We start from the raw sequence: 24,908 nt of genomic DNA on the forward strand, positions 1-24,908 counted from the left end.
GGCGGCGGTGGGGGCGCCGCAGCCAGAAGCCCGGCCGGCCGCGCGGGGCGGGGCGGGGCGCTGGGGGCGGGGCTGACGGCGGCCCTCCCTTTTGTCTCCCTGGCTCAGGGTGGTGCGGGGGGCGGTGCAGGCACGCTCGCCCCGCCCCCAGCGTCCCTAGGACCCGCCCCCGTGCGTCCCTCCGCCCCGCCCCCCGTGCGTCACGCAGCGCGTGCAGGCCGGTCAGTTCCGCCCCATCGCGACGAGTCCATTGAGCCCACAGCGGAGGGGGGCCGGGTGCGCTGAGGTCCGGTTCCCAGCCGTTTGCTCCGGCTCCTCCGGGGAAGGACACGCTGCGTGGGGGTCTCCCTCTGGCTTCCGTCTCTGCAGCCGCGGGGAGGGTCGCGGGGCGGACCCCGGCGGCGGGGCTGGGCGGGCGCACGAACCGCTTCCCCTGCGTCTCCGGCAGCGTCGCGTGGTCGGCCCCGCGGTCTCATTTCCCGTGCGCGGCCCGGCGGCCCTCTTTCCTCAGCCGTCCCGCGCCCCGAGCTCTCGTCTCTGGTCGCCGCGTCCTTGGCTGGCGTGTGAGTACCGTGGCCCGCGCCGAAGCCGCCGCGCCTGCCGGGAGGCCCCAGGGGGCAGGGGACAGGCGGCCCGGGCGGCTCCGCGCCGTCAGGGGCCCGCGCGCCAGTGCCGGCCTGGGGGCGCTGGGCCAAGTGCGGCTCCCGGGCCCGGCGCAGAGGGGCGGGGCCCGCGGGCCACGTGGCCGCCCGGAGCGCGGCGGGGGTGCGGGGCGCCGCTTGGGCCCAGCCCCGGTGGGTGGCCGGGCCCGTGGACCTTCCGTCCAGCACGGGTTCACTGAGCCCTCGCCGCGCCGGCCCACCCTCCTAGGAACCGAGGCGGCCCCTGAGCGCGGGAAGGAGTGAGGACGTGACCGCCGAGCGGCCGAGACACACCGGTCCTCCGAGCGTGACCCGGGTCTTGACCTGGATCAGGAGTCCGGCCGGAGGCGAAGCTGACGGCAGTCTTGGAAGTGGCGCCTCCGTTACAAGTGGGCGCTTCCCTGAGGAGGAGCGAGAGGCTCCGGCCGGAGCCGTGGGGCGGAGTGGGCTGGGGACCCACGGCGGCGACACGTTCGGGGATCCAGAAGGAAGGCCGCCCTGGCGCAGTGGGGGTGGTCCCTGCCTGCGGGGGGGCCGTGGAGGTGGACCCGGGCCTGGCCTGGGGCGGGGAAGAGCGGCTCGGCCAGGGGACTGCGGCGGGAGCAGCTGTGCCGGCCTGGGCTCCCGAGCCGCCTGCGGACAGAGTGTCCCGAGGAAGTGCCTTCTCAGAGCGCCTGGCACACACTCCGGGGAGCAGGCTGGCGGTGCTGCCTTCCTCCTGGGGAGCGGCGGGGGGAGGGCAGCGTTCAGCACAGGCGGGCAAGCTTGCCTGACTGGTGATTTTGCAAATGGTAACTTGAAGGTGATGTTTGAAAAAGATAAAAAAAGAAAAAAGAATACGTCCAGAGTGTCACGTGCTAGTGCCAGCATTTCGGCGGCTGCAGGCGGGAAACGCCGGCCCGTGCTGGTATTTTGAGATGACGTGTGTGTTGGCAGTGGGTGGCAGCTTGACATTGATGCGAAGTGCAGGCATCGGAGACAGATCCCCAACTCCTCACCACCTCGGAGCCTTTCCCTTTCCCACTCCTAGCTCCCAGCTATGTACGAGGCCTGGACACACACACACATGTGATGTCTACATAGAAGGGTGGAAGCATGTGTGCCTCCTAGAGCTGCCCCCAGGGAAGGGCCTGGCTGGTCAGCTGAGACCACACTCCCACCAGCTGTGGTGTGGAGGCGGGGCCTAGGGTGGGGTAGCATGCAGGCACAGTGAGGCCTGGGGGTGCAGGGTCTCAGGACTGGTTGGCATTTTTCCGTGGGGCCGAACTACCCAGGAGTCGGGTCAGAAAGCTTCTGAGTAGGAGTTGGGGCTGTGGAGCGTCCCCAAAGGAGGAAAAGGGCATCCTGTCTGCCTCCTGTCCACGCAGCTGCCCCACCGCTTGGCTGTTCTAGAACATCAAGGCTTCCGGCGCTCACTGCCGGCCCGCAGACGCTGCAGACAGCTCCATCATGCAGCGCTGGTTCCAGCCGCGCCAGCCAGGGGCCCATGGAAAGCCGAGCTGCTCGCAGACCCCGGCCCCACGCACCTCACACCTGCTCATGCCATTCCCACTTCCCGTGGAAGGGGGAGGGAGGCCTTGACCCCTGGGGGTACAGTGTGGAGCGCCCGTGTGTGACTACAGTGGGGTGATGTGGGAAAGGGCTGCCTGAGGCTGGGGCTGGGGAGGGGCCCCCTCCCACCCCCTCCCTGAAACCTTCCTCACTAGCCCAGCACCTGGGGCACAGCTCTGAGGCCACGCCCTCAGCTTCCTGCAGGACCCTCCTGAAGCAGCGTCCTGGGCAGGGGCTGCTGCCCGGCTCCTCGGAGATGAGAAGGCCCGGGACCCGGAGGTCCTGCCGTGTGATGTGTGCAGCCGAGTGTGTGGGCTCCCCGGATGTCAGGCTGAGAATGTCACCGAGGGGGGTCATCTCTAACCAGGACCAGCTCTGCTGTGTGGGCGCCTTTGCCCCTGGGCCTGGTGGCCAGGCAGGGCGTCGTCCCTCGGGCCTCCCAAACCGTGGGCCTACAGAACTCGGGCAGCTTGGCGGGGCGGTGCCCCCTTTACGGGGAGGTGTCCTTGTGCCTCATGGGGGAGGGGAGGACCACAGTGGGGGAGTCAGCAGCCAGCGCGGCTCAAGGCCGTTCTCGCCCTGGCTGTGGTGCCCCTGGTGCGGCCACTGCTGCCTGGTGACCCTCAGGCCAGCACTTCCGGCTACTTCCTGGGAGCTGGAGGTGTGCGTGCTTCTCAGAGGGAAGTGTCCCGCCTCCAAGTGGCTTTTCTGCCGGGAGACACAGGCTTTCGGTGGGGAGGCCGCATGGAACGCAGGCCATCGGGAGCCGGGTGTCCAGGAAGGAGAGGGGGGCCCTGCGTCGCTCAGCTGTCCTGGGGGATCTGGCTGCAGGGCAGGGGCCCGGGACGTCCCTGTGGGCGCTCTGCTGCCCCCCACTGGGCCAGGCTCTGGGTGCTGCTCCTGGCAGGAGTGCCCTCTCCCCAGAGCCACCGGCCACCCTCACCTCAGGCTGGGCAATGGGTGTGGCGTCTGCTGGGGCCTGTGCCCTCCGCAGGCCAGCTGCTCCCCTTGGTCCCGTTCTTGTCAGTGGGCCCCACAGGGCGCCTGGTGTGTCCCTGTCCGGCAGGGACCTGGGCGGCAGAGCGTCTTCTGGAGACGGAGGCGGGTTCTTGGGGCTCTAGCACTGGGGGGAGGTCTCGCTGTCTGTGACGAGGGCCGTGCACAGCTGGCTGACCCAGCTCCTGGGGTGCAGCCCCCGGGCTGGCTGTCCAATCTGGGATGCGCTGACGACCCTGTGCTGTGCTCAGGGCAGGGAGACTGTCCCCGAGACAGCACTCTGGTGACTAAAACCCGCGGCGTGGGCCTCATCATCTTGTTCCGCATCCCTCAGCGGGCGGGGGTGGGGCAGCGCTGGGCTCCCCTCCAAGCTCCAGGTGGACAGTGGGGCTCAGGCCCCCGCAAAGCAGATGGGGGGGTGTTCAGGTGGCGCCTCCCAGGAACTGCCCGCTCCGGTGTGACGGTGCCTGAGCCGGGAGAGCTGGTCTCCTGGGACTTCGGTGGTGGGTCTGTGGTGCTCATCTCTGCTCCTCCAGCAAACTCGCCGCACGCCGCCTCAGCGAGCAGCTCTGGAAGGGCCCTCAGCCTCTGGGCCGCTGTCTGCCTGCTCTAACCTTGCTGCTTTCTCTCCATGCTGCCCTAGGAGGTCAGAGTGAAAGTAAGTACGCCTGCTCCTGCCCACGCTCCGGGCACCTGAGCGGGAGCCCCTGTAGCAGCCCGGCCCCTTCATCCTGCTCCGCACCCCTCAGGGCCTCCCTGGCAGAGCCCCGCCCACCTCCGGAGCAGCCCTCGCCTCAGGCCTCGTGCCGAGTTGGGGAGTCCAGAGAACTGGCTTCCCCTCCCCTGAGCTGTGGCCACCAGAGCCCTGAGCACAGCCCGGTCTGGTGTCGGGGGCCCAGGAAGTGTGGAGGCCAGGGTCTGGCAGGGCTTGGGCACTAGGGCCAGCCTGTGGGCTGCGCCAGAGGGGCCAGGCATCAGAGAGGTCAGAGGGCACATAAGCCCTGCCTGGTCATCCTGCTGCCCCGTCAGGGACAGGGAGTGATGTCACAATGCCCTGCCTCCTGGGCACAGCCCCTGCCTCCCACCACTGCCTCTGCCGCCAGCCTGGCCTTGGTAAGTGCTGCGCCAGCCTGGGCAGGGAGGGGCCAGGGGACGGCCCCTGCACCTCGCTGGGACCTCGTGAGAGGCCTGTGGCGTGTGCCGTTAAAGGCCCCCAACGTACCCCTGCAGGGGATAAGGGGGGACGCTCCCCAGAGTGCTCGGCAGGTGCGGGGCGTGGTCCACATGTCCATGGGGTAGCTGAGTCCGGTTTCACTTCTGCTGGGTGTTAGGAAGGGCCGTGGGTCCCCGGTGAGGAGGGGAAGGGGGCTCCCGGCTGAGAGGCGGCCCTGCCTCTGGAGACCTTGCCTCCGAGTCGGAGGGCCTGCCTGGCGCTGTGGGCACTGGGTCGACGGTTGCTTAGGCTCCACCAGTGCCCACAGGCAGGGACAGAGGGGTGTCCTGAGGGAGGGCTGCTCAGCCCTGCCAAGCTGGCATTGGGTGCTGGTCAGGAGGCCTGCTCTGCTTTGGGGAGCAGGGACCCCCCGCAGGGCTTTCTGGGCCCGAGCTGCTCCCCGCCAGGCGCTGCGGGGCCCAGACCCCTCTGTTCTTGCTGAGTGGGGGCTGCCTCAGGTTTCTGGTCTGGTCCACAGAGTGCCAGCCACCTTTCCTGTACAGCACCACGCCTGGCAGCAGAGCGGGGGGGTGGGGGGGCGGGGAAGGTCGTTGCCTTGAGGGCAGCAGACAACGAAGGTCACCTCCATGCGGATGGTGGGGCTCAGAGCCCCCATCCACCTCCCACTGCCCCACTGATGGTGCCCCTTACACCACGATGGGCCGCCTCCGAGACTGCCGTGCCTCCTTTAACACCGGTGCCTCAGGAGGTGGCCGGGCGTGGCACAGGCACAGGCCGTCCAGTTAGTTTCAGACCAACAGTGAGTAACTGTCCCGTGTAAGCGAGCCTCCGTGTCTCGTGGGACAGGCTTACTGTGAGGGTGTTCACGCGGGGTCAGATGGGGGAGCGCGCTGGTTCGCCGGCATCCTGTTGGGATTCTAAGTAAAGGTTTCCGAGGTTTGGAAGCATCTCCTCTAGACCCCTTTGGAGAGCGTGGTGCATGCTGGGTTAGAAAAGTTTTGCAGCTAAAAGAACACAAGTCCTCACACACACACCCGTGTGTTATTCACTTCCTGCTCTACTGAGGTCCCTGCGGGGTTGACCTGGGGTCCTGCATGGTGCCTGGTGGCCCCCCTTGGGGAGCGTCCACAGGCTCCTCCGGTGCCAGCCAGGCTCTGAGGGCGGGGGGGGGGGGGCATGGCAGCGGGCGCTGTGCTCACGGCCTTCTTGTGCTTGCTTCCACTGCTGCGCGAAGATGAGGAGCGGGAAGGCCTCCTGTGCCCTGGAGACCGTCTGGGAGGACAAGCAGAAGCATGGGGAGGCTGAGCGGCGCTTCCAGGAGCACCAGGCCACGCGCGCCCCCGCCGCTGCCCAGCCGCTCCCGGCTCCGGTGCCCGCCGTGAACGGGCCGGGGCCGGAGGACACCGGGGAGGCCGAGGCCGCGGCCGGCAGCAGGGGCAGTCCCCGGAGGAGCCATCCCGGGCGGCAGCCCCTGCAGAAGAGGAAGCGCTCCCCGAAGAGCCGGCTGGGCAGGGCGGACCTGGCCCTCGTGGGCCTCTCGGCCGACCACGTCTGGCTGGAGAAGCCGCTTTTCGACCAGGCGGAGAGCTCCTACCGTCAGAGGCTGGCAGACTTGGCTGCCCAGGCAGCCCGGCCACCGGCGCTGGCCCCCAGGGGCCCTTGCACCCATGGAAGCCAGGTGGCCTGCCACCATGTGACCTGGGGCATCTGGGTCAACAAGTCGGCCTTTGACCAGGCCGAGCGGGCGTTTGTGGAATGGTCTCAGGCTCTGCTGCTGGCCACCGAGGGGAGCAGCGGGCAGGGGGCTCCTGACAGGGGCCAGCGGGCACCGGCCTTGGCCCTGGCCCTCACCCACCAGCCTCGCTCACCAGCCAATGGCCAGCCCCCGCTGGGCAGCCTGCAGGCGCTGGTGCGGGAGGTGTGGCTGGACAAGCCCCGCTACGACGCAGCCGAGAGGGGCTTCTACGAGGCCCTGTTCGACGGCCACCCCCCCGGGAAGGTGCGCCTGCAGGAGCGAGCCAGCCAGGCCGAGAATGCCAAGCGGGCCCGCAGAGACCGGAGGGCCCGCAATGCCACGGGAAGCAAGCGGGCTGAGCTGAGGCGGGCCGAGGGGGGCGTCCCTTCGTCTGCCCTGCCCTACTGGTACTTCCTGCACAAGGATGCCGAGGCGCCCTGGCTCAGCAAGCCCACCTACGACAGTGCGGAGTGCCGCCACCACGCTGCCGAGGCCCTGCGCGTGGCCTGGCGCCTCGAATCCACGGCTCTGGTTCACCGACCCAGTGCCCGCTCTGGCCCATCCATGTCCAGCCTGAGACCCAAGTAGGAGAAACATGCTGGATGGGTGCCTGGGCTGGGGCCGCGTGCACCCCTTCCCTGTCCCCGCCCCGCGAGCTCTTCCCGAGACCCCTGGACCCGTTCAGTGGGGTGCGGGAGTGGGTTAGGCGGTGCAGCCTCCAGGGTCATGAGGCTCAGGGCTGAGTGCCCCGTGCAGGGTGTTCTTGTCGGGAAACTCCTCGGGAGCATCGGAGGCCCTGGCTCCTGGGCCCACTGGGCCCCGCTCGTGGCCAGTCGTTGGCCTGAGTCTGAAGGATGCGCCGGGCGAGGCAGACTTCCGGCCTGGTGGCCCGGGGCCTCCTCCAGGACAGCTCCCTCAGTGCAGCCATGGTCTCTGGAGGGCAGGTCAGGGGCCTGGCCAGGAAAGGGGTTCCCAGGCAGGTGGGCAAAGACTATGGACGCTAGGGGCCCTGTGGTGCAGGGGCTGGGCCCAGGTCGGGCCAGTGGGACGTGCAGAGGCACCAGGGAAGGGGTGCCCGCTTGGCCCCCGATTCCCGGTGGGAGCCCCTTTGCTCTGCCCCTCTGAAGGGTTGGTCTGATGGGTTGACAGGACTGGCCTTGTGAGGGACAGGGCACGGCCCATCGCGGGGGAGGGGGGCATGGGGCCGAAACCGAGTTCATGGAGCTGGCTTTCCATGGGGGAGACCCACTTCCTCTTGTCAGCAAGAGGCACTTGAGGACTTGGGTTCCTGGGCACAGAGAACGGGTGGGGTCGGGTGGGGTGAGGCGCAAGAGGGCTCTGCGGGCCCAGGTCTGGGCAGCTGCCCACCTCGTCGGGCTGGGGAAGCAGCAGAGGGCGTCTGCCCAGGCAGTGTGGGCACAGGCGGACGACGGGCTGGGCGTGGCTCGGGCCCTCGTTGGTCTAGCGCAGTAGTTCTCAGACTTACTGACCTTGGAACCCCGGAGAGCTTTTGTTTTACCTGTGGGTTCCTCCACACGAGCAGAGGTGCTGCTGGGGTGCGCTGGAAACATGGCGAGCTTGTTGCACGCTGATGGGCATTTTCGTGAGGAACCGTTTTCCTGTGAGAAGATCGCTGAGCAGGCGGCCTCGTTCCACATGTGAAGTCTTTAGTGTCTGCTCGGTAGGAGGCAGGGGCATCCCCCGCCTGTGTTCAGATGTGAGTGTGTTGTCTGACTCACATCCGGCTCTGCACTGATGTGTGCTTGGAGAGGGGGGCCTCGGCATCCCCAGAGTTCTTGGCCACACTGAGAGCCGCTGGTCTTGGGACGGGCCTGGGACCGTGGCCTGTGCACAGAGGGAGCCGCGTGGCAGTGGGAACAGGTGGTGTGGAGGGGGGGTTGCCTGGTCTCCCAGGCACTGGGTGGCGACCCTGCACCCTTGGCATCTGGGCCGCGAGAAGGGGCCTGTGCAGGCCAGGCTGTCAGCCTCTCCCTTTCCTCCCAGCAGGAAAATGGCCACAAACTTCCTGGTGCACGAGAAGATCTGGTTCGACAAGTTCAAATACGATGATGCAGAAAGGAAGTTCTACGAGCAGATGAACGGGCCTGTGACTGGCTCCTCGCGCCAGGTGAGGGCCGTGCTTGGGGCGCTGGGAGGCTCTGCCCCAGGTGCTGGAGGTGGGGTCTGTGGAGGGTCCGGCTGCTCCTGGGGTGCGGGGTCTGCTCCTCTCAGCACAAGGCAGCACGCGCCCGCTGTCTGCAGGCCGCTGGGAGCACAGCGCACGCAAGCCTGGGGGCCGAGGCCACGGCAGGGCTCCACCTCGCGCATCTTGCTGCCCGCTGAGCTTCCGTCCTGCACGTCACTTCCTCGCTCTCCACAGGAGGGACATAGGGTTCCTATTTTTTTTTGGAAATTATAAAAATTTTTAATGAAAGAAAAGACTGGTTCTTTCTGCACTGTCTGCAGGAGAACGGCGCAAGCGTGATCCTCCGGGACATTGCGAGAGCCAGAGAGAACATCCAGAAATCCCTGGCCGGAGTGAGTACCGCGGCCGAGCACCCAGGCTGGCGCTGCCGCCACCCTCATGCCACAGCGCATGACTTTCCCCAGAGCCGCTGCGGGCTTTGCCCTTGAAGCAAAGCCAGGGTGAGGCTGCTGCCCAGGCACGGGCTGGGCCCAGACCACAGCAACGCTTCCCCTGCCTCCTCGCTGTGCTGCTCGCCTGCTTGCTGGCGCTCAGCTGGGTCTCCCTCCTTCACTCCCTCTCCCTCAGCCCTCCTTCTGCTTGCTCTGTGCTAAGGGAAGCCTCCTGCCCTCCTGGGCCTTGACCTCCCCAGAGGTCACAGGGTTCACAGGGAGTGGAGTTCAAATCACAGAATGAGCACCATCTTGAGTTTGAGGCCCAGGCAGGGGCCCTGCAACCCAGCTCGCTTCCTGGTCCCAGACGGGACCGTGGCCACCTCTGTCCCTGCCTGGCTGGGAGGTGTGTCCCTACTGGTCCACCTTCCTGGCCAGAGGACCCGGCCTCTTTCTCCCTCTGGGACATGGGAGGGTCCTGGCCCGGAAGGCCAAGCGTCCGCACAGCTGTGCTCCTTTGGAGCCTCCAGGGGCGTCATTTCCGCCTTTTTCAGCTTCTAGAAGCTGCCCCCTCCTTGGCCTGTGGCTCCTCGCCAGCAGTTCACGACCTGCTCTTGTCACATCTCCTCTCCCTGCCTCTCTCTCCTGTGGACCTGGGGGGTGACGCTGGGCCCACTTGGATAATCCGGGGTCACCTCCCATCTCCCCTACCTCATCACGTCTGCAAAGTCCCTTTTGCCATGTGAGTCACCTGCCTGCACAGCTGGTTCGGGTGTACTGGCTGCTGGCCACAGGCTGGGCAGCCCCAGGCAGGTGTCCCCTGGGAAGTGGAGCCACCGCCAGCTGCCCAGCAGGCCCTGCATTGGGCGTGGCCCCTACTTGCCTTGCTTTCTACCTTACCCGGGTGAGCCAGGCAGACACAGGCCCTGGTGGCATGAGGTCTTTGCACCCAGGAGGCTCTTCCTCCTCCCACCCTCAGGCCTGGCTGTGGTGGCCAGCTGCTGGGTCCTGGTCTTTGGGGGACAGCTGTGGTGTGCTGCTGGGGCTTGGGTCACAAAGCACCACGGACCACAGCGTAAGCGTCGTTTGATTTTCTCACAATCTGAAGGCTGGAGTCCAAGATCAAGGTGTGGGCAGGGCTGGTCCCTTCCAAGGCGCACTCTTTGGCCTGCAGATGGCTGTTTCTCCCCTTGTCTGCATCCTCTTGCCTCTGTGTGTCCTATGAGGACACCAGCCAGTGGGCTAGGACCACCCTAACGACCTCAGTGTGACGGGGTCGCCCCGGAGAGGCCCCGCTCCAGAGCTTTGGGTGTGAGTTCATGCTGGGGTGGGCGGACGGAGTCGGCGGGGCGAGGGCATAGTCTTATGGAGAGGACTGGTGACGTGCAGGGCTGGCACCAGTGACCTGCTTGCTGTCTTCCCACCACTTACCTGTCGTGCAGCAGGGCTCGAGGCGCCAGCCTGCTGCCAGGACCCCGTTCACTTGCTCCCAGCACTAACCCCTGGGAGAGGAGCCTACGGAGCTGGGGCCGGACGAGTGGGCAGGAGCGGGAGCTCTGGCTTCCATCCCTGTGTGATCCAGGCCACCGGAGGTCTTAGAGAGAATGGCGTGGGGGCTACGGCTGGCGGTGGGCGGTCCAACGGGAGCGGTCCTGCCTGGAGACCTTGAGCCTATCCTTGGTCTGGGGGTGTAGAGCAGTGGCTTGTCCTATGGCTGCTTGGGTGGGCCTCAGGCTAAGGTCTTTATCCTGATTGGACACTGGAGGAGGGACAGTGGCCCAGGGAAAGGGCCAGGTGCACCGTGTCCCCAAAGCCGTTCCACTCGTGCGTGACTCAGGCTTGAGCTGTGGCGCCCTGTGGGTGAGCTCCCTGAGCAGCACTGTGCGGGTCTGACAGGCCAGCGCCCTCCAGCACAGACTTAGTGAGCCGGGTGCCGTGCTGGCTGCTGGGGGCTGCCCTGTGCTCGGGCAGGCTCCTTCCTGGCCCCCGGGCCCCTCGGCTGCTCTCCCCTCCCGTTTCCACCTCAAGGCCATGCTGCCCAGCCCTCCCGAGACCACAGGCCAGGCTGTCAGTCCTGCTCCTTCCCCCACACCGGCCAGTGGCAGCCATGGCTCTGAGCTTCTGCCCTGGGCCCCCTGCTTCCTGCTTGGTCGCGAAGTCACCCTGGCCCCACAGGCTGCCGCCTCCTCTCCTGGTGGGGCCTGGCAGGTGACCATTCCGTCCGGTGTCTCCGGCCTCCTGCCCACCTCGGGGCTGTGCTGCTCAGTGGCTGTGGGGGCCTTGGAGCGGGTTGGGCGCCACACCCTCACCTCCCCCTGCCTTGCAGAGCTCAGGCCCTGGAGCCTCCAGCGGGCCCAGCGGAGACCACAGTGAGCTCGTCACCCGGATCGCCAGCCTGGAAGTGGAGAACCAGAGCCTGCGAGGAGGTGAGGCGCTGGGCTCGGTGGGGGAGGGGTGGGGCCCAGCTGCTGTGGTCTGACCAGCACCCCCCTCACCCCGCAGTGGTGCAGGACCTGCAGCAGGCCATCGCCAAGCTGGAGGCCCGTCTGGGCGTGCTGGAGAAGAGCTCGCCTGCCCACCGGGCCACAGCCCCGCAGACCCAGGTGAGCGCCACTCCCAGAGCAGAGCCCCCACACCTGGTGCTGCTACAGAGGAGCCGAGGCCGGCCCAGGGGCATGAGGGTGAGAGGCCTGCCAGCCAGGGGCCTGATCTCAGCCCCCTCTCCTCTGGCAGCACGTGTCTCCCATGCGCCAAGCAGAGCCGCCCACCAGGAAGGCGGCGGCTGCGGAGGACGACGAGGACGATGACATCGACCTGTTCGGCAGTGACGAGGAGGACGACAAGGAGGCCGTCCGACTGCGGGAGGAGCGGCTGCGGCAGTACGCGGAGAAGAAGGCCAAGAAGCCGGCGCTGGTGGCCAAGTCCTCCATCCTCCTGGACGTGAAGCCCGTGAGTTGCCCGCCTGGGCCCTCCCTGCCCGGGGTCAGGAATCGCGGGCTCAGAGAGAAATGTGGCGGGGGGCAGGGGTAAACGGCGCTGCAATGCGGGCCTCCCCGGGAGCCTGTGGGCCCCTGACCCAGCCTCCTCCCTTCCTTCCCCAGTGGGATGACGAGACAGACATGGCCCAGCTGGAGGCATGTGTGCGCTCCGTCCAGCTGGATGGGCTGACCTGGGGGGGCTCCAAGCTGGTGCCCGTGGGCTACGGCATCCGCAAGCTGCAGATCCAGTGCGTGGTGGAGGACGACAAGGTGGGCACCGACCTGCTGGAGGAGGAGATCACCAAGTTTGAGGAGCACGTAAGTGGGCAGGCTCTCTCAGTGGGGGGGGGGGGGGGGGGCGCAGGTCCAGGGCCCGGCAAGGCGGCCTTTGGGAAACTGGGCCTAACATGACCACCGCCCTCCTTTCTCCAGGTGCAGAGTGTCGACATTGCGGCTTTCAACAAGATCTGAGCCCAAGCCCGAGCCCTGGCGGCCCTGCCACCATTAAAGACTGCGATTCCCTGTCTGGCTCCTGTCTGATTTGGGCTGTGGGCGGGCGTTCAGGGAGCAGCGCTGGCAGGCCCTGGCCTCAGTGGTGTCCCTCTTGGGCCCCGTCTGTCCTACATCAGTCACCCCGGGGGCCATGACCATCACCCCCTCTTGGCCTCTGCACAGCCTTCCTGTGGCTGTGGCCTCACCCTGCCTGCCCTCTGCTCCATCTCTGGCCTGTGTTCACTCACCATCAAGTGCCATGTCCCGTTCAGGCTGTGGTGCCAGGAAGAAGGCCGGCCCTTCACTCCTCCTGGGCCCAGGAGGCACCCAGACCTCCACTCTCCCTCTGCCTCCTTGCCGTTCCTGGCTGAGCTGTCCCTGTGGGAGCAAAGGTGCCCACCTGCAGTGGTCCAGGAGAGAGGCCCTAGGGGCTGGCCTGGCCCTCCTGGGACCAGGCACCTGCCCCCAGGTCTGACCTGTGTGAGACCCGGCCTCCCATCCCTGGCCCTCATTCAGCCCTCAGAGGGCACCCCTGCCCCGGCACACTGCCTGGCAGCTCCATTGCTGGAGAATGGCCTGGCACAAGTCCCATGACCCTGTCCTGTGGAGTCCTGCCTGCTGCCCCCACCCCCAGCCCCGTCTACCAGCGCGGGTGCCACTGGGTTCCGCCCAGGACTGGCCCGTCCTGCTGGTGCGACACCTGCTCTTGGTATTGGAGAAAGGTCTGGGCTGCAGCTACCTCTGGTTGGAGCTGCCCCCTTGGCGGGCCCTGAGGCTCCCCTGTGTTACAGGGCTCCTGTGGGGCTCGGTGAAAGCTGTGGTGCCCGCTGGGGGTGGGCACCAGGCTGGCTGCTTGATGAGCACAGGACGGGCCACACCCGGAGGAGCTGACTGGAGCACCTCACCTCCCCTCCCCAGGCCTGGGTGGCTCCTGGGAGGGGCGGGGACAGTTCAGCAGGGGGTGGGGTCACCACTGCCTTGTGCCCTCCCACCCGGTGCACAGCTGGGGGAGGCGGGAGGGGACCATGCTCACGGGGCTGAGGAGCTGGGCGACCTGGGACGGGGACACATTGCCCACTTCAGCCCGCTCCGGCCTAGGGGACTCCAGTCCAGAGACCAGCAGCCCCGCCCCTCCGTTGCCAGGAAAGGCGGTGGCTTCCCGGGCGTCCTCGCCCTCCCGGGAGCCGGTCCACAAAGGCCAAAGGCGGCGTGACGAGCAGGCCTGGGCACCGGCTATTGGGGATGCGGGGTCACGTGGGCCTGCGGGGCGGGGAGTCCAGAGTCCAGGACGGGGCGCGATGGCGGCAGAGCAGGACCCCGAGGGGCGCGCGGCGGCGCGGCCGCTGCTCACCGACCTGTACCAGGTCACCATGGCGCTGGGCTACTGGCGCGCAGGCCGGGCGCGCGACCCCGCCGAGTTCGAGCTCTTCTTCCGCCAGTGCCCGTTCGGCGGCGCCTTCGTGCTGGCCGCGGGGCTGCGCGACTGCGTGCGCTTCCTGCGCGCCTTCCACCTGCGCGACGCAGGTACCACGGCCCTCCTCGCCGCCAGGGACTCCCCCAGACAGGGCCCTCCCACCCGGCAAGCTCGCCCCACACGCGACCGGGTGGGGGACCCCGACAAGCCCTTAACTGCGCCCCAATGAGCCCCTCGGTCGAGGAGACGGTTCCGCCCGGTGAGCCCACCTTGGCCGCGCTCTTGCCCCAGCCCACGCGGGCCTTTGTCCCCCCAGACGTGCAGTTCCTGGCCTCGGTGTTGCCCCCAGACACTGACCCCGCGTTCTTCGAGCACCTCCGGGCCCTTGACTGCTCCGGGGTGACGGTGCGGGCCCTGCCCGAGGGCTCCCTCGCCTTCCCCGGCGTGAGTGCGGGCTGAGCGGGGCGGAGGGTGGGCGCGAGGGAGGCGGGGCGGCCGCCAGCTGACACCCTCCCGGCAGGTGCCGCTGCTGCAGGTGTCGGGGCCGCTGCTGGTGGTGCAGCTGCTGGAGACGCCCCTCCTCTGCCTGGTCAGCTACGCCAGGTGGGCGCCCCACCCCCTACCCCCGGCCGGGGTGACCCAGGAGGACCTGGACTTCCGGGAGGCCGGTCCTTCGGGGTGTGGACGTGGCTGCGTGCGCCCGGGTCCGAGCTCCATGGGTGCATCGCTCGGCCTCCAGGAGGGGGCGGGTTGTGGGGCCTTCGTGAGCCTCACCCTGGTCCCCTGCCCACTCGCTCCCCACAGCCTCATTGCTACCAACGCGGCGCGGCTCCGCCTGATCGCAGGGCCTGAGAAACGGCTGCTAGAAATGGGGTTGCGGCGTGCGCAGGGCCCCGACGGGGGTCTCACGGCCTCCACCTACAGCTACCTGGGGGGTGAGGCCGGGGAAGGGAGGGAAGGGGGGCAGAGGAGGACCCCCAGCCTGAGGCCCCCTCTGAAGACCCAGCACTGCCCGATGCCCGCCCTAGGCTTTGACGGCAGCAGCAACATGCTGGCAGGACAGCTGCGGGGCGTGCCGGTGGTGGGAACCCTGGCGCATTCCTTCGTCACTTCCTTTTCTGGCACTGAGGTGCCTCCGGACCCGGTCAGTACCCTTCTCTTCCCCCTGAGCTCCAGAGGGCAGACCCCAAGGCCAGGCCTGCCGGGAGGAGGGGGTCCAGACCTCTGCACAGGGCAGAAGCCACGCCCGACCCGTGGAGCCACCTGGGCAGGTAGCCAGTGTGGCCCCGGGAATGTGGCAGGCAGGTGGCATCGCCCCTGCTCAGACCCTCACCCAGGGGTGAGCTCTGAGTCCCCCCCACCCTTCGCTGATCCCTCTCCCTAGATGTTGGCTCCGGCTGCTGGTCAGGGCCCCAGGGTGGACCTGGCCACCCGTGTGGAGGCGTGGCTGGAACGCGTGTGCGCCCACCTGGGGCTGGGGGTGCAGGATCCACACCCCGGGGAGCGGGCGGCCTTTGTGGCCTATGCCCTGGCCTTCCCCCGGGCCTTCCAGGGCCTGCTGGACACCTACAGCGTGAGGAGGTGAGGCCAGGCACCCCCACACACGGGGGGGGGGGGGGGCTCGGCGGAGAAGCTGCAGTACCCTGACCTCCTTGTCCGGGCCGCAGAAGCGGACTTCCCAACTTCCTGGCGGTGGCCCTGGCCCTGGGGGAGCTGGGCTACCGGGCTGTGGGCGTGCGGCTGGACAGCGGGGACCTGCTGCAGCAGGCCCAGGAGATCCGGGCGCTCTTCCGGACCGCGGCGGCCCAGTGAGTCCAGGGGGCTGTCTGCTGAGAGACCCCTCAGGGGTGCGAATATAGGGTGGGGCAAGGAGAGGGAGGGACCCCCCTGCCCCCTGCCCCCTGCCGCCTGCCTTTCCCACAGTGAGGAGATCTGGTCTGGGCCTACCTCCATGGAGACCTGGTGGCTCTGCAGGGTCACAGTGGCCCGTGTGGCTGAGGGCAGATTCTCCCGTGGGAGGGGCGTGACCAGGGAGGGAGGGAGCCCTGGTGAATCAGGAACTTCTGAGCCCCCCATCCCAGGTTCCAGGCACCCTGGCTGGAGTCAGTCCCCATCGCTGTCAGCAACAACATTGATGAGAAGGAGCTGGCCCGGCTGACGCAGCAGGTGGGGCGGGGCGGGGCCGGCGGAGGGTGGTTAGCAGGGCCTGGGCCGGCGGAGGGGGCTGAGCCCAGAGCCCCTCCTCTCTCTCCCCTTCCAGGGCAGCGAAGTGGACGTCATTGGCATTGGCACCAGCGTGGTCACCTGCCCCCGCCAGCCTTCCCTGGGCTGCGTCTACAAGGCAGAGACGGGGACTGGGGCCCTGGGGGGCGGGCTGTGGGCATCGTGGGCTGGGGAGGAGGGCCCAGCGCTCTCAACACCCTGTCCCTGCAGCTGGTGTCCGTGGGAGGCCAGCCTCGGATGAAGCTGACCGAGGACCCCGAGAAGCAGACCTTGCCCGGGAGCAAGGCCGCCTTCCGGCTCCTGGGCTCTGATGGTGAGGCCCCACACCTCTGGGTCCCCCTCCACGCCCCAGGACCCCCCATCATTCTTGGTGCCCCCCAAAACCCCCGTCACAGGGTCTCCGCTGCTGGACCTGCTGCAACTGGCGGAGGAGCCGGCGCCCCAGGCCGGCCAGGAGCTGAGGGTCTGGCCGCGAGGGGCCCGGGAGGCCTGTACCGTGAGGCCGGCCCACGTGGAGCCACTCCTGCGACTCTGGGTCCAGCGGGGGCAGGTGACCACTCCACCCTCCGCTTAGTCTGCACCTGCAGCCACATCCAGCCCTGACCCCTGACCCTGAGCCCCCTTCTCTTCCCTCAGCTGTGCGAGCCCCTCCCATCTCTGGCCGAATCGAGAGCCTTCGCCCAGCGGTCCCTGAGCCGGCTCAGCCCCGCCCACAGGCGGCTGGAGCTGCCCGCCGGGTACCAGGTGGGTGGAGCCCCCAGCCCTGCGGCTCCCCGAGCGCCCTCCGCCCCAGGGCCGCCCAGCGTCGCCTCCTCTCCTCCTGCAGGTGGCGCTGTCGGAGCAGCTGTGGGCCCTGGTGCGGAGGCTGAGCGCCGGAGCCTCCGGGTGAGAGCCCCGGGAGCTGCCAGAAGTTAACACGAGTCACTCACTGCCCCACAACGTGTCACGTGTCATTTTTTCTCCCAGGGCCTCGGGCGGGTGCGGTCAGAGGAGAGAGGTCATGCTCCCAGGAAGGCCTTGCTGAGGCCGGAGCTAGGCTGAGGCCGGGCGTCTGAGCTCCGAGAGCTGGGCCCTGGGGGGCAGGACTGAGGCTGGACAGGGCAGGGCCGCAGGGAGCTGGGGGAGTTGCTGGGGGCTCTGGTGCCCTCCTAGGAGCTGGGGGAGTTGCTGGGGGGTTCTGGTGCCCTCCTAGGAGCTGGGGGAGTTGCTGGGGGGCTCTGGTGCCCTCCTAGGAGCTGGGGGAGTTGCTGGGGGGCTCTGGTGCCCTCCCGGGTGCTGGGGGGATTACTGGGGGCTCTGGTACCCACCCGGGAATTCCTGTGGAAGGCCTCGCCCTGCTGGAGGCTCAGCAGCAGGAGCCAGGGGTTGGGGATGAGCTGCCAGGTTCCCTGCGTCAGAGCGTGGCCTCGGGCTCCCACACCCATCTAGGGCCCTGCCCCAGGCTCTGGGTCAGCGGGACCCACGCTTCCCAAGCCAAGGAGAAGCCCAGTGCCTCCACCACGGCTGCCGCCAGCCCCCCACAACTCTGCCTGGGCGCCCTTTGCCCTGGGGGCTCTGGCCGGCCCTGCCTCTGCAGGCAAGCCTGTCGGTCCCACTGGCTTGGCAGCTTGGACTCCAAAGAACTGCTCAGGCCCGGCTGGCGAGACACAGTGGTTGGTCATCATCCTGTGACCCAGGAGGTCGTGGTTCCATTCCCGGTCGGGGCATGTGCCCGGGTTGCAGGCTCGATGCCTAGTGGGGTGTGAAGGAGGCAGCCGGTCAATGATTCTCTCTCATCATGGATGTTTCTCTCTCTCTCCCTCCCTCTCCCTCTGGAATCAATAAAAGTATAAGAAAAACACAAAGGAACTGCTGGGGGGGGGGGGGGTCTAGGCTGCAGGACACAGGGAGGCCCTGGCCGCGCCTGCCCGGGCAGCAGTAGGGGACACAGGGGGGCACGGGCGTGGGGAGTGCTGCCTGGGGCGCCTCCTGGGGCGCTCCCACTGCCAGGTATTTGGCCCAACCAGCTCTTCCGGCTCCGGGGTCACCTGGGCAATGCCCGCCCTGTCGCTGGGTTAAGGTGACAGGGAGAGATGAGACACAAACAGCAGAACCAGGTCACCCCTGCTCGGCTGTGCGCCCACTTCCCAGGAACCTGAGGTCCAGCACTGGGGGAGGGGCACCTCACTGTCCAGGGCCCTGACGTCACCGCGAGGTGCAGCCCCCCGCCTCGTTCGCTCTGCCCCGGGGCTGCGCCCAGCTCAGAGGCGGTGGCCGCCGTCCCTCACCCTGTCCCCGGATGTCCAGCTGGGTCAGAACGCAGTGACTCAGCCTGGCCCTGACTCAGCCGGGGCTGGGCCTCCGCGGGGCTGTCCACGCCTGCCGGGTCCCCCTGCCCCGCGGGTTTGAGGTCAGGGTCAAGGGTCCTTCTTGCCCTCCCCTCGCAGATGGACCACCTCCTGGGAATCTCGTCCCTCCCTGGGCCCTGGGGGCAGAGCCAGACCCCACCTGCTCGGGCTTTAGGCCACGCACCCCCCGCGGGCCGGGCCACTGGGTCTGTCCAGGGGCGCCACGCCCGGGGACACCTGTGTGGCTCCCCAACCCCCCACATACTTGGAGCAAAGGCTCACGCTCCACCACGCCTCCCGGGCCCCGCCCGCCCAGAGCCTGCTTCTAGGTCAGGCTCGGGCATGACTTCCTGGGAGGACCCTTGGCAGGTGCTGTGGCCGGGCCTGCTGAGGGCTGTGTGACAGCCATGGCTGGGGGGGTGTGGGGCCGGGCCCGGGCCCGGGGAGGCCCTGTGGGGGCCCTCACCCTGACAGCTCTGGCTGAAGGGATCCAGGCCAACCAGGGGCAGCCCACCAGACCCCCTCCCAAGGGCCCTCCGCCCCAACCCGAGCTCGAACCTGAGGCGGAGCCTGGAAGTGTAGCCGCAGCCACCCCCACCGCTGCCCGGGAGCCCCACTCCCCTCCCCATGGGCAGGAGCCAGCCCCCGAGGGGCCTCCTCAGGTGAGTGGGAGGGATGGCCTGGGGGGCAGGGATCTGAAAAGGGGGGCAGCTGGGGGCAGGCATGGGGGCTGCCCTGTCTGGGGAACAAGGGGGCAGGGACTTCATGGGGAAGGGGTGGGGTGGGGAGGGAAGGGGGCCTGGAGGAGGGCTGGGAGAGGCGAGGGGACTTCATACACCCCACCCGCCCGCTCCAGGCCCCCCAGAGCTCCTGGGAGCAGGGGGCCCTCTCTGACCTGGCGCTGTACATGGCGGCCTGCCTGGAGGAGGCGGGGCTCTCAGGGACACAGGCCACGGCGCTCACTCTGTCCTCGGCCCTGGAAGCCCGGGGGCAGCGGCTGGAGGACCAGGTGAGCCCCAACCCTTCCTGCCCCCGAGACCCCTGCCTCGCCCCCTCCGAGGGGGGTGGAGTGGGCAGAGTGGAGTCCGGGGTCGCGGAGGCCCGGTCTCTGACCCCGCCTCTCCACGCCAGGTGCAGGCCCTGGTGCTCGGGCTGCTGGAGCAGGTGCCCAGCCTGGCGGAGGGGAGGCCCCGGCGAGCAGCCTTGCGGGTGCTGAGCTCGCTGGCCCTGGAGCACTCTCGCGACGTGGTGGGCGCACTGCTGCCCTGCTCACTGCCCCCGGACCGGTAACCTCCCGCCCCGCCCCCTCGCCGGGGCTGCAGCCCCCGGTCCCGTCCCCACGCAGTGGAGTCTGGCCCCCCAGTGGGCAGGTTGTGGAGGGGGCAGAACCTCCTACCCACCCCCCACCTCGGACCTGGGCACTGGGTTCCTGGCTTGGGGTCTGGATTTTCTCTCCTGGTTGCCCCTGGGCCCAGCCGGGGGGGGGGGGGGGCGGGGGGTGCTGCAAGGCGGGGTCAGCGGGCTGAGTGCCTTCTGTGCCCAATGCCCCTGGCTCTTTGGTTTAATTGGCTCCTGAGTATGTTGGTTTTTTAAAAAATCCTCACCTGAGGGTATGTTTACAGATGAGAGAGAGAGGGGGAGAGAAACATCAACGTGAAAGAGAAGCATTGATCGGTTGCCTTCCATCTGTACCCCAACCGGGGACAGAACCCACAACCTAGGTATGTACCCTGACCCGGAATCGAACCCTCAGCCATTTTACTGGTTACTGCACGGGGTGATGCTCGGACGCCTGCGCCCCGCCAGGGCTCTGTGCGTGTTTGTGGCGCAGGCGTGTCTCTATCGCTGCGGGACAGGCTCCCCGCTGCTCCGGCCCCCCTGCTCCGCGGCCCGCACAGATGCCACTTAGCTAGTTTCTCTGGAATTGGGGGTGCATGCAGGGGCGGGGGTGGTTCATCAGCTCCTCCCCTGCTGGCGTCTCAGGGGCCACCCCACCCTGACCTGGTACACCAGCAGGGACCCTGTCTCACGAGCCCGTGCCCCCAGGGCGGCGGCCGAGCTGTGGCGCAGCCTGAGCCGGAACCAGCGTGTGAACGGGCAGGTGCTGGTGCAGCTGCTGTGGGCGCTGAAGGGCGCGGCGGGACCCCAGCAGGAGGCTCTGGCAGTAGGTGACTCCCTGACCCCCACTTGAGGGGTGGGGCCGGCCAGGCCACAGGGGGGTCTGGGCTGAGGGTCACACGCATCTGGAATGAGCCTGAGCGTCCGAGGCCGCGTCCCCTCCTCCGGCCGGCGGTGGGGCCGAGCCTGAGCGGGTGGCTCGTCCCACAGGCCACGCGCGCCCTCGGGGAGATGCTGTCCGTGTCCGGCTGCGTGGGCGCCACGCGGGGCTTCTACTCGCACCTGCTCCTGGCGCTGGTCACACAGCTGCATGAGCTGGCCCGGGACCCACGCTCCCCCGACGCCCACAAGGTTTGGGCCGCCTCTGACCGCGGACCCCCGCACAGCCATGCCAGGTGCGGGCGCGCTGGGGCGGGGAGGGCTGGCCCAGCGCCCTCTGCCCACCCGCCCTCACCGCCCTCTCTCCCGCCCCCCCTCCAGCTGCGCCGTGGAGGCCTTGAAGGCCCTGCTCACGGGGGACGGCGGCCGCATGGTGGTCACGTGCATGGAGCAGGCTGGAGGCTGGAGGCGGCTGGCAGGCGCCCACACCCACCTGGAGGGTGTCCTGCTGCTGACCAGGTGCGGGGCGGGGAGGCGGGAGCATGAGGGTGGTCGGTGGAGGCTCCTCCGGAGCGAGGCCCAGTAGAGGGAGAGTTCCCATTGCCGCCCACCAGCGCCATGGTGGCCCACGCGGACCACCACCTGCGGGGCCTCTTCGCGGATCTGCTGCCCCGGCTGCGCAGCGCCGATGACACTCAGCGCCTCACGGCCATGGCCTTCTTCACCGGGGTGAGCCGGGTCCGGGTGGGGGGGGAGGACCCTGGCCTTGGCCGCCTGCACCGGCCCGCGAGCCGCTGACCCCGGGCCCCCGCCCAGCTGTTGCAGAGCTGGCCCACCGCGCGGCTCCTGCGGGAGGAGGCCATCCTGGAGCGGCTGCGCGCCTGGCAGAGCGACCCCGAGCCCACCGTGCGCTGGCTGGGCCTGCTGGGCCTCGGCCACCTGGCGCTGAACCGCGGGAAGGTGAGGCGCGGGGCGGGGCGGGCGGGCCTGGCGGGCTGCGAGCTCCGCCCACGACCCCTGCCTCCGCAGGTGCGGCACCGGCGGGCGCTGCTCCCCGTGCTTCTGGGCGCCCTGGGCGAGGGCGACGCGCGACTCGTGGGCGCCGCGCTGGGCGCACTAGGGAGGGTCCTGCAGCAGCCGCGGGCGCCCGTGCGGCGCCTGAGCACCGAGCTGGGGTCGCGCCTCCCACCGCTGCTGGACGATGTGAGCGCCACCCGGACCCCAGGCTTCCTCCCCGGGCCCCGCCCTCCCCTCCCCGGGCCCCGCCCTCCCGGGCCCCGCCCTCCCGGGCCCCGCCCTCCCGGGCCCCGCCCTCCCCGGCCCCGCCCTCCCCGGCCCCGCCCTCCCCGGCCCCGCCCTCCCCGGCCCCGCCCTCCCCGGGCCGCCTCCGCCCCAACAAGGCACAGACCCCTGGCTCCAGGCCCCCAGACCTCGCCCCCAGACAGCTGACTCCTGAGACCCTCTTCCTCCCGCCCCGCCCGCCCTGACAGCGCCCTCCCTCGCAGGCCAGGGACTCGGTCCGCGCCTCGGCGGTCGGGCTCCTCGGGACGCTGGTGCGGCGGGGCCGGGGCGGGCTCCGCGTGGGGCTTCGCGGGCCCCTGCGGAAGCTGGTGCTCAGGAGCCTGGTGCCGCTGCTGCTGCGCCTGCACGACCCCAGCCTGGATGCCGCCGAGGTCAGTCGCCCCTGCAGGCTGTCCCACGGCTGCCGGCCCCACCCACCCCACCCAGCCCACCCCACTACCTCTCCCAAGAGGGCAGGTCGGGGCTTCCTCACGGACCTCCGGCGCCGACCTCCCGGGCTCCCCGTTTCCTGGGGCTCCTGCCCTGGACTTCTCCAACCCTGGTACTGGCCACACCCAAGGCACCTCTGCCACCTTTCGGACCCCTCCCCCGCGCCCTCCCCCGTTCCAGAGCTCCGAGTGGACACTGGTGCGCTGTGACCGGGCCCTGCGCTGGGGCCTGCTGGAGGAGATGGTCACTGTGGCCCACTACGACTGCCCCGAGGCGCTGAGCCGCATCTGCCACCGCCTGGTAGGTGGGGGACCGTGACAGAGATGGGGTGTGGCCAGCTTCCCACGTGGCCCACTCACCCCAAAACGGAGTCTCCCCACCCTCCCAGCCAAGTGGTGGCAGGTCTAAGCCCTCGGGCCCTGACCCCTTGCCTGGGGACTCCCCAGGAGACGCCAGCCAGCCCCGGGGTCACCTCTGCCACCTCTCTCCACGCAGAATTGGCTCTCCTGCCATGAACCCGTATGTCCCCAGGTGCAGTGGTACCCGAGCCACGTGCCCAGCTTCCTGAGCCAGACCCAGGGCTACCTGAGGAGCCCACAGGACCCCCTGCGCCGGGCAGCGGCTGTGCTCATAGGTGAGGCACCCGGGTGTCAGACCGTCCCTGCAGGCGGGGCCGGCACTGCCTGCTGGGGCGGGGCCGGCACTCACGGGTTTGCCTTCACCAGGCTTCCTTGTCCACCACAGCAGCCCCAGCCGCTTCAGCCAGGACCTGCTGGACTCCCTGTTCCAGGGTGGGTCCCCCTCGCCAGGGTGTGCGTCCCGGAGGGGTGGTGGTGCTTGGGTAGCGGGGGTGGGCGTGCAGGCGCCAGGGGTCCTGGGGCGCGCGTCGGTTCTGAGAGCCCCCCCCCCCCCCGCCCCGCCTGAACCCTTCTGTCCCCCCTCCCCCCACGCAGACCTGGGGCAGCTGCAGAGCGACCCCGAGCCGGCCGTGGTCGCCGCGGCGCAAGTGTCCTCCCAGCAGGTGGCGCTGCTGGCCCGCGCGCAGGGCAGTGGGCAGGGCCTGCGCTTCCCCCGCCTCCGCCTGCGCCTGCGCCGCGCCCGCCCCGTCCGGCCTCCGCCCGTCTACCCCGACAACCCCTTCCAACGCCGCAGCCTCGCGGGCCGGTGGGGCTGCTCCCGACCCGGCTGAGCCTGACCCAGGCCCGTCGTCCTCCGGAGCGTCTGGGCATCTGAGTCGGGCGCCCCACCGCTCCGTGGGCAGCCTGGGCCTGGGCCTGGGCCTGGGCCTGGAGGCGGGTGTCACCCCCACCCCAAACCCACCTCAGCCCCTGCAAGGCCTGCTGCACCCAGACTCCTCGGTAGGAGCTCCCCACCGTGACGGCCACGATCCTCAGAGGGAATCGGCCCTCTGTGCGCGCACCATTCGCCCTCAGCCCCTTGCACCTGGGGGCCCACCTGTCCCTCCGAGGGCCTGGTGCTCTCCCAGCCCCTGGACTTGCTGGCCCCTGGCCCAGACCACGCCTGGCCGCCCACACTGGGCTCTGGTGGAGGACACTGTGAAGCCGGAACAGCCCGTGAGCTCTGCCCGCTGGGCTGCCTCTTCCCGGGCCTCGCCTGGCCTCCACTCCCTGCCTGCGGGGCCCTGCTGGCCACCCAGTTCCTGCTCCTGGTCACAGCGTCAGACCCCGCCGAGCCTCCTCCAGAGGGCGCCACCCACCTCTCCACGGACATCCCAGGCCTGTGGGTTCCGGTGGGGCGCTGGCCTCTGCACGCCCACCAGACGGAGCCTGCTGGCTGGCACCCAGCGCCCTGCCAGGGTTGAATGAGGGAAGCATGGCGATGGGCAGGGTTCAGGAAGCCCCTCTGGCTCTGGGCTGGGCAGGCCCCTCCACCCAGAGTGCCCCCCCCCCAGCCCCTGCCCCGCTCTGCTGCCTCAGCGGCGCTGCGACTCTCAGCCTGGTGGAGGGCTGGGGGCAGTCCCTCCAGGCAGGGACCCCTCAGGAAGGCCTGGGGTCCGCCCGCCCCGACGGAAAGTAAACACGCGTGATCAGAGGGGTCCCGTCCCGTCTGTCTGAGGCCGGGGTCTGGGCCGTGCGGAGATGGGGCTCAGGCGTGTGGGCAGGAGTACGGGCGGGGGGCTTGGGGGGCTGCTTAGGGCCGTCTTTCCCCCGGGCCTCAGGCAGCGTCTCGGGCCCAGAAACGCGTCTGCAGCGCTCAGTCACTGCTTTCCGAGACCTGGGCTGCGACGACCCCCGCGCCTGGCTTTGGCCTCTCAAGTTGCCCCACGAGGGTTCCCAGAGGAGGCCCCTGGCCCTGGAGGGACAAATGGGCCGGAGCGGCCTCGAGCCTCTTCTCGGTGTGGGATCGATTTCCAGGGGTTCCTGTCCCTGGGCCTGGCATGTTGGGGGCACTGTCTTCTGTCTTCATGTTAATACCCCTGTTGGGCTTGGAGCCTGGGATTGTGTGGGGTTAATGTCCCAGCCTAACCCAGGGCCCCCTCTTTGGTGAATCCTGAAGCCGCATGACGCCCAGTGCACGCCGGCGAGGGGCCCCTCCCACTGAGGGGAGAAGGGCAGACGGTGCGCCCCGCGGAGGGCAAACTCCCGGCTGACCAGCTACCACCTGTCCTCACGCGGCCACTCCTCCACGCGCTGGCCCGCAGCGCTCTGGGTCCTGTGACCTCAGCAGACGGACCTGGAGGAGGCGCGGTCGGAGGCCAGCGGCTCTGGCTCCGGTCCCTGCCTCCCCAGGGGCCTCAGGCAGCCCCAGGAGTGTAGGGCCTGTGCACTGCTCACCTCACGCGCCCCAGCCCCCTTTGGGGCCCCTCAGGCTGAGGATGGGCCCCGTGCCCG

The 24,908-nt window shown here is 69.2% G+C and overlaps 3 protein-coding genes across 15 annotated transcripts; all 3 read left to right on the forward strand.

Annotated features, from left to right (window-relative positions):
* Positions 1 to 415: 415 nt before the first annotated feature.
* On the forward strand, positions 416 to 12,226 carry EEF1D (eukaryotic translation elongation factor 1 delta). Of its 8 annotated transcripts, none has more exons than XM_079796445.1 (9): positions 430 to 563; positions 871 to 1,030; positions 8,102 to 8,225; positions 8,564 to 8,635; positions 11,001 to 11,100; positions 11,177 to 11,277; positions 11,408 to 11,623; positions 11,776 to 11,970; positions 12,085 to 12,226. In XM_079796445.1, exons 3-9 carry the CDS (start codon positions 8,109 to 8,111, stop codon positions 12,121 to 12,123), a joined length of 840 nt encoding a protein of 279 aa, XP_079652571.1. In that variant the 5' UTR covers positions 430 to 563; positions 871 to 1,030; positions 8,102 to 8,108; the 3' UTR covers positions 12,124 to 12,226. The 8 variants fall into 8 exon arrangements, with proteins under 8 accessions (XP_079652568.1, XP_079652572.1, XP_079652573.1 ...); XM_079796443.1 differs by having other exon boundaries at positions 8,105 to 8,225; XM_079796442.1 differs by lacking the exon at positions 871 to 1,030 and having other exon boundaries at positions 416 to 563.
* A 915-nt stretch (positions 12,227 to 13,141) lies between these two features.
* On the forward strand, positions 13,142 to 16,743 carry NAPRT (nicotinate phosphoribosyltransferase). Its single transcript, XM_079796438.1, has 13 exons — positions 13,142 to 13,668; positions 13,875 to 14,002; positions 14,079 to 14,161; positions 14,363 to 14,493; positions 14,587 to 14,702; positions 14,943 to 15,139; positions 15,226 to 15,366; positions 15,640 to 15,724; positions 15,819 to 15,899; positions 15,992 to 16,094; positions 16,177 to 16,331; positions 16,418 to 16,525; positions 16,608 to 16,743. Exons 1-13 carry the CDS (start codon positions 13,170 to 13,172, stop codon positions 16,668 to 16,670), a joined length of 1,890 nt encoding a protein of 629 aa, XP_079652564.1. The 5' UTR covers positions 13,142 to 13,169; the 3' UTR covers positions 16,671 to 16,743.
* A 981-nt stretch (positions 16,744 to 17,724) lies between these two features.
* On the forward strand, positions 17,725 to 23,882 carry MROH6 (maestro heat like repeat family member 6; the record flags this gene model as incomplete). Of its 6 annotated transcripts, none has more annotated exons than XM_079796432.1 (14): positions 17,730 to 18,770; positions 18,965 to 19,117; positions 19,240 to 19,394; positions 20,155 to 20,272; positions 20,437 to 20,621; positions 20,707 to 20,844; positions 20,940 to 21,054; positions 21,142 to 21,285; positions 21,355 to 21,528; positions 21,831 to 21,998; positions 22,237 to 22,356; positions 22,588 to 22,690; positions 22,801 to 22,847; positions 23,010 to 23,882. In XM_079796432.1, the coding sequence occupies exons 1-14, from the start codon at positions 18,516 to 18,518 to the stop codon at positions 23,880 to 23,882; spliced, it is 2,748 nt and encodes a 915-aa protein (XP_079652558.1). In that variant the 5' UTR covers positions 17,730 to 18,515. The 6 variants fall into 6 exon arrangements, with proteins under 6 accessions (XP_079652559.1, XP_079652558.1, XP_079652561.1 ...); XM_079796435.1 differs by having other exon boundaries at positions 17,731 to 18,770; positions 22,782 to 22,847; positions 23,010 to 23,393; XM_079796433.1 differs by lacking the exons at positions 18,965 to 19,117; positions 19,240 to 19,394 and having other exon boundaries at positions 17,725 to 18,770; positions 20,155 to 20,276; positions 20,437 to 20,577.
* Positions 23,883 to 24,908: the final 1,026 nt, after the last annotated feature.

The sequence above is a fragment of the Cnephaeus nilssonii genome (genome assembly GCF_951640355.1).
Source record: "Cnephaeus nilssonii genome assembly, chromosome: 18".
Lineage (NCBI taxonomy): Eukaryota > Metazoa > Chordata > Mammalia > Chiroptera > Vespertilionidae > Cnephaeus > Cnephaeus nilssonii.

Excerpts from the sequence above, each read along its gene's own strand:
- NAPRT (XM_079796438.1), top strand. The coding sequence starts at position 13,170 with ATGCTCACGGGGCTGAGGAGCTGGGCGACCTGGGACGGGGACACATTG. Across the intron at positions 13,669-13,874 it reads CTTCCACCTGCGCGACGCAG|ACGTGCAGTTCCTGGCCTCG; the intron begins GTACCACGGCCC and ends TTGTCCCCCCAG. Across the intron at positions 14,703-14,942 it reads CTGAGGTGCCTCCGGACCCG|ATGTTGGCTCCGGCTGCTGG; the intron begins GTCAGTACCCTT and ends CCCTCTCCCTAG.
- EEF1D (XM_079796449.1), top strand. The coding sequence starts at position 5,597 with ATGAGGAGCGGGAAGGCCTCCTGTGCCCTGGAGACCGTCTGGGAGGAC. Across the intron at positions 8,636-11,000 it reads TCCAGAAATCCCTGGCCGGA|AGCTCAGGCCCTGGAGCCTC; the intron begins GTGAGTACCGCG and ends CCTGCCTTGCAG. Across the intron at positions 11,101-11,176 it reads GAACCAGAGCCTGCGAGGAG|TGGTGCAGGACCTGCAGCAG; the intron begins GTGAGGCGCTGG and ends CTCACCCCGCAG.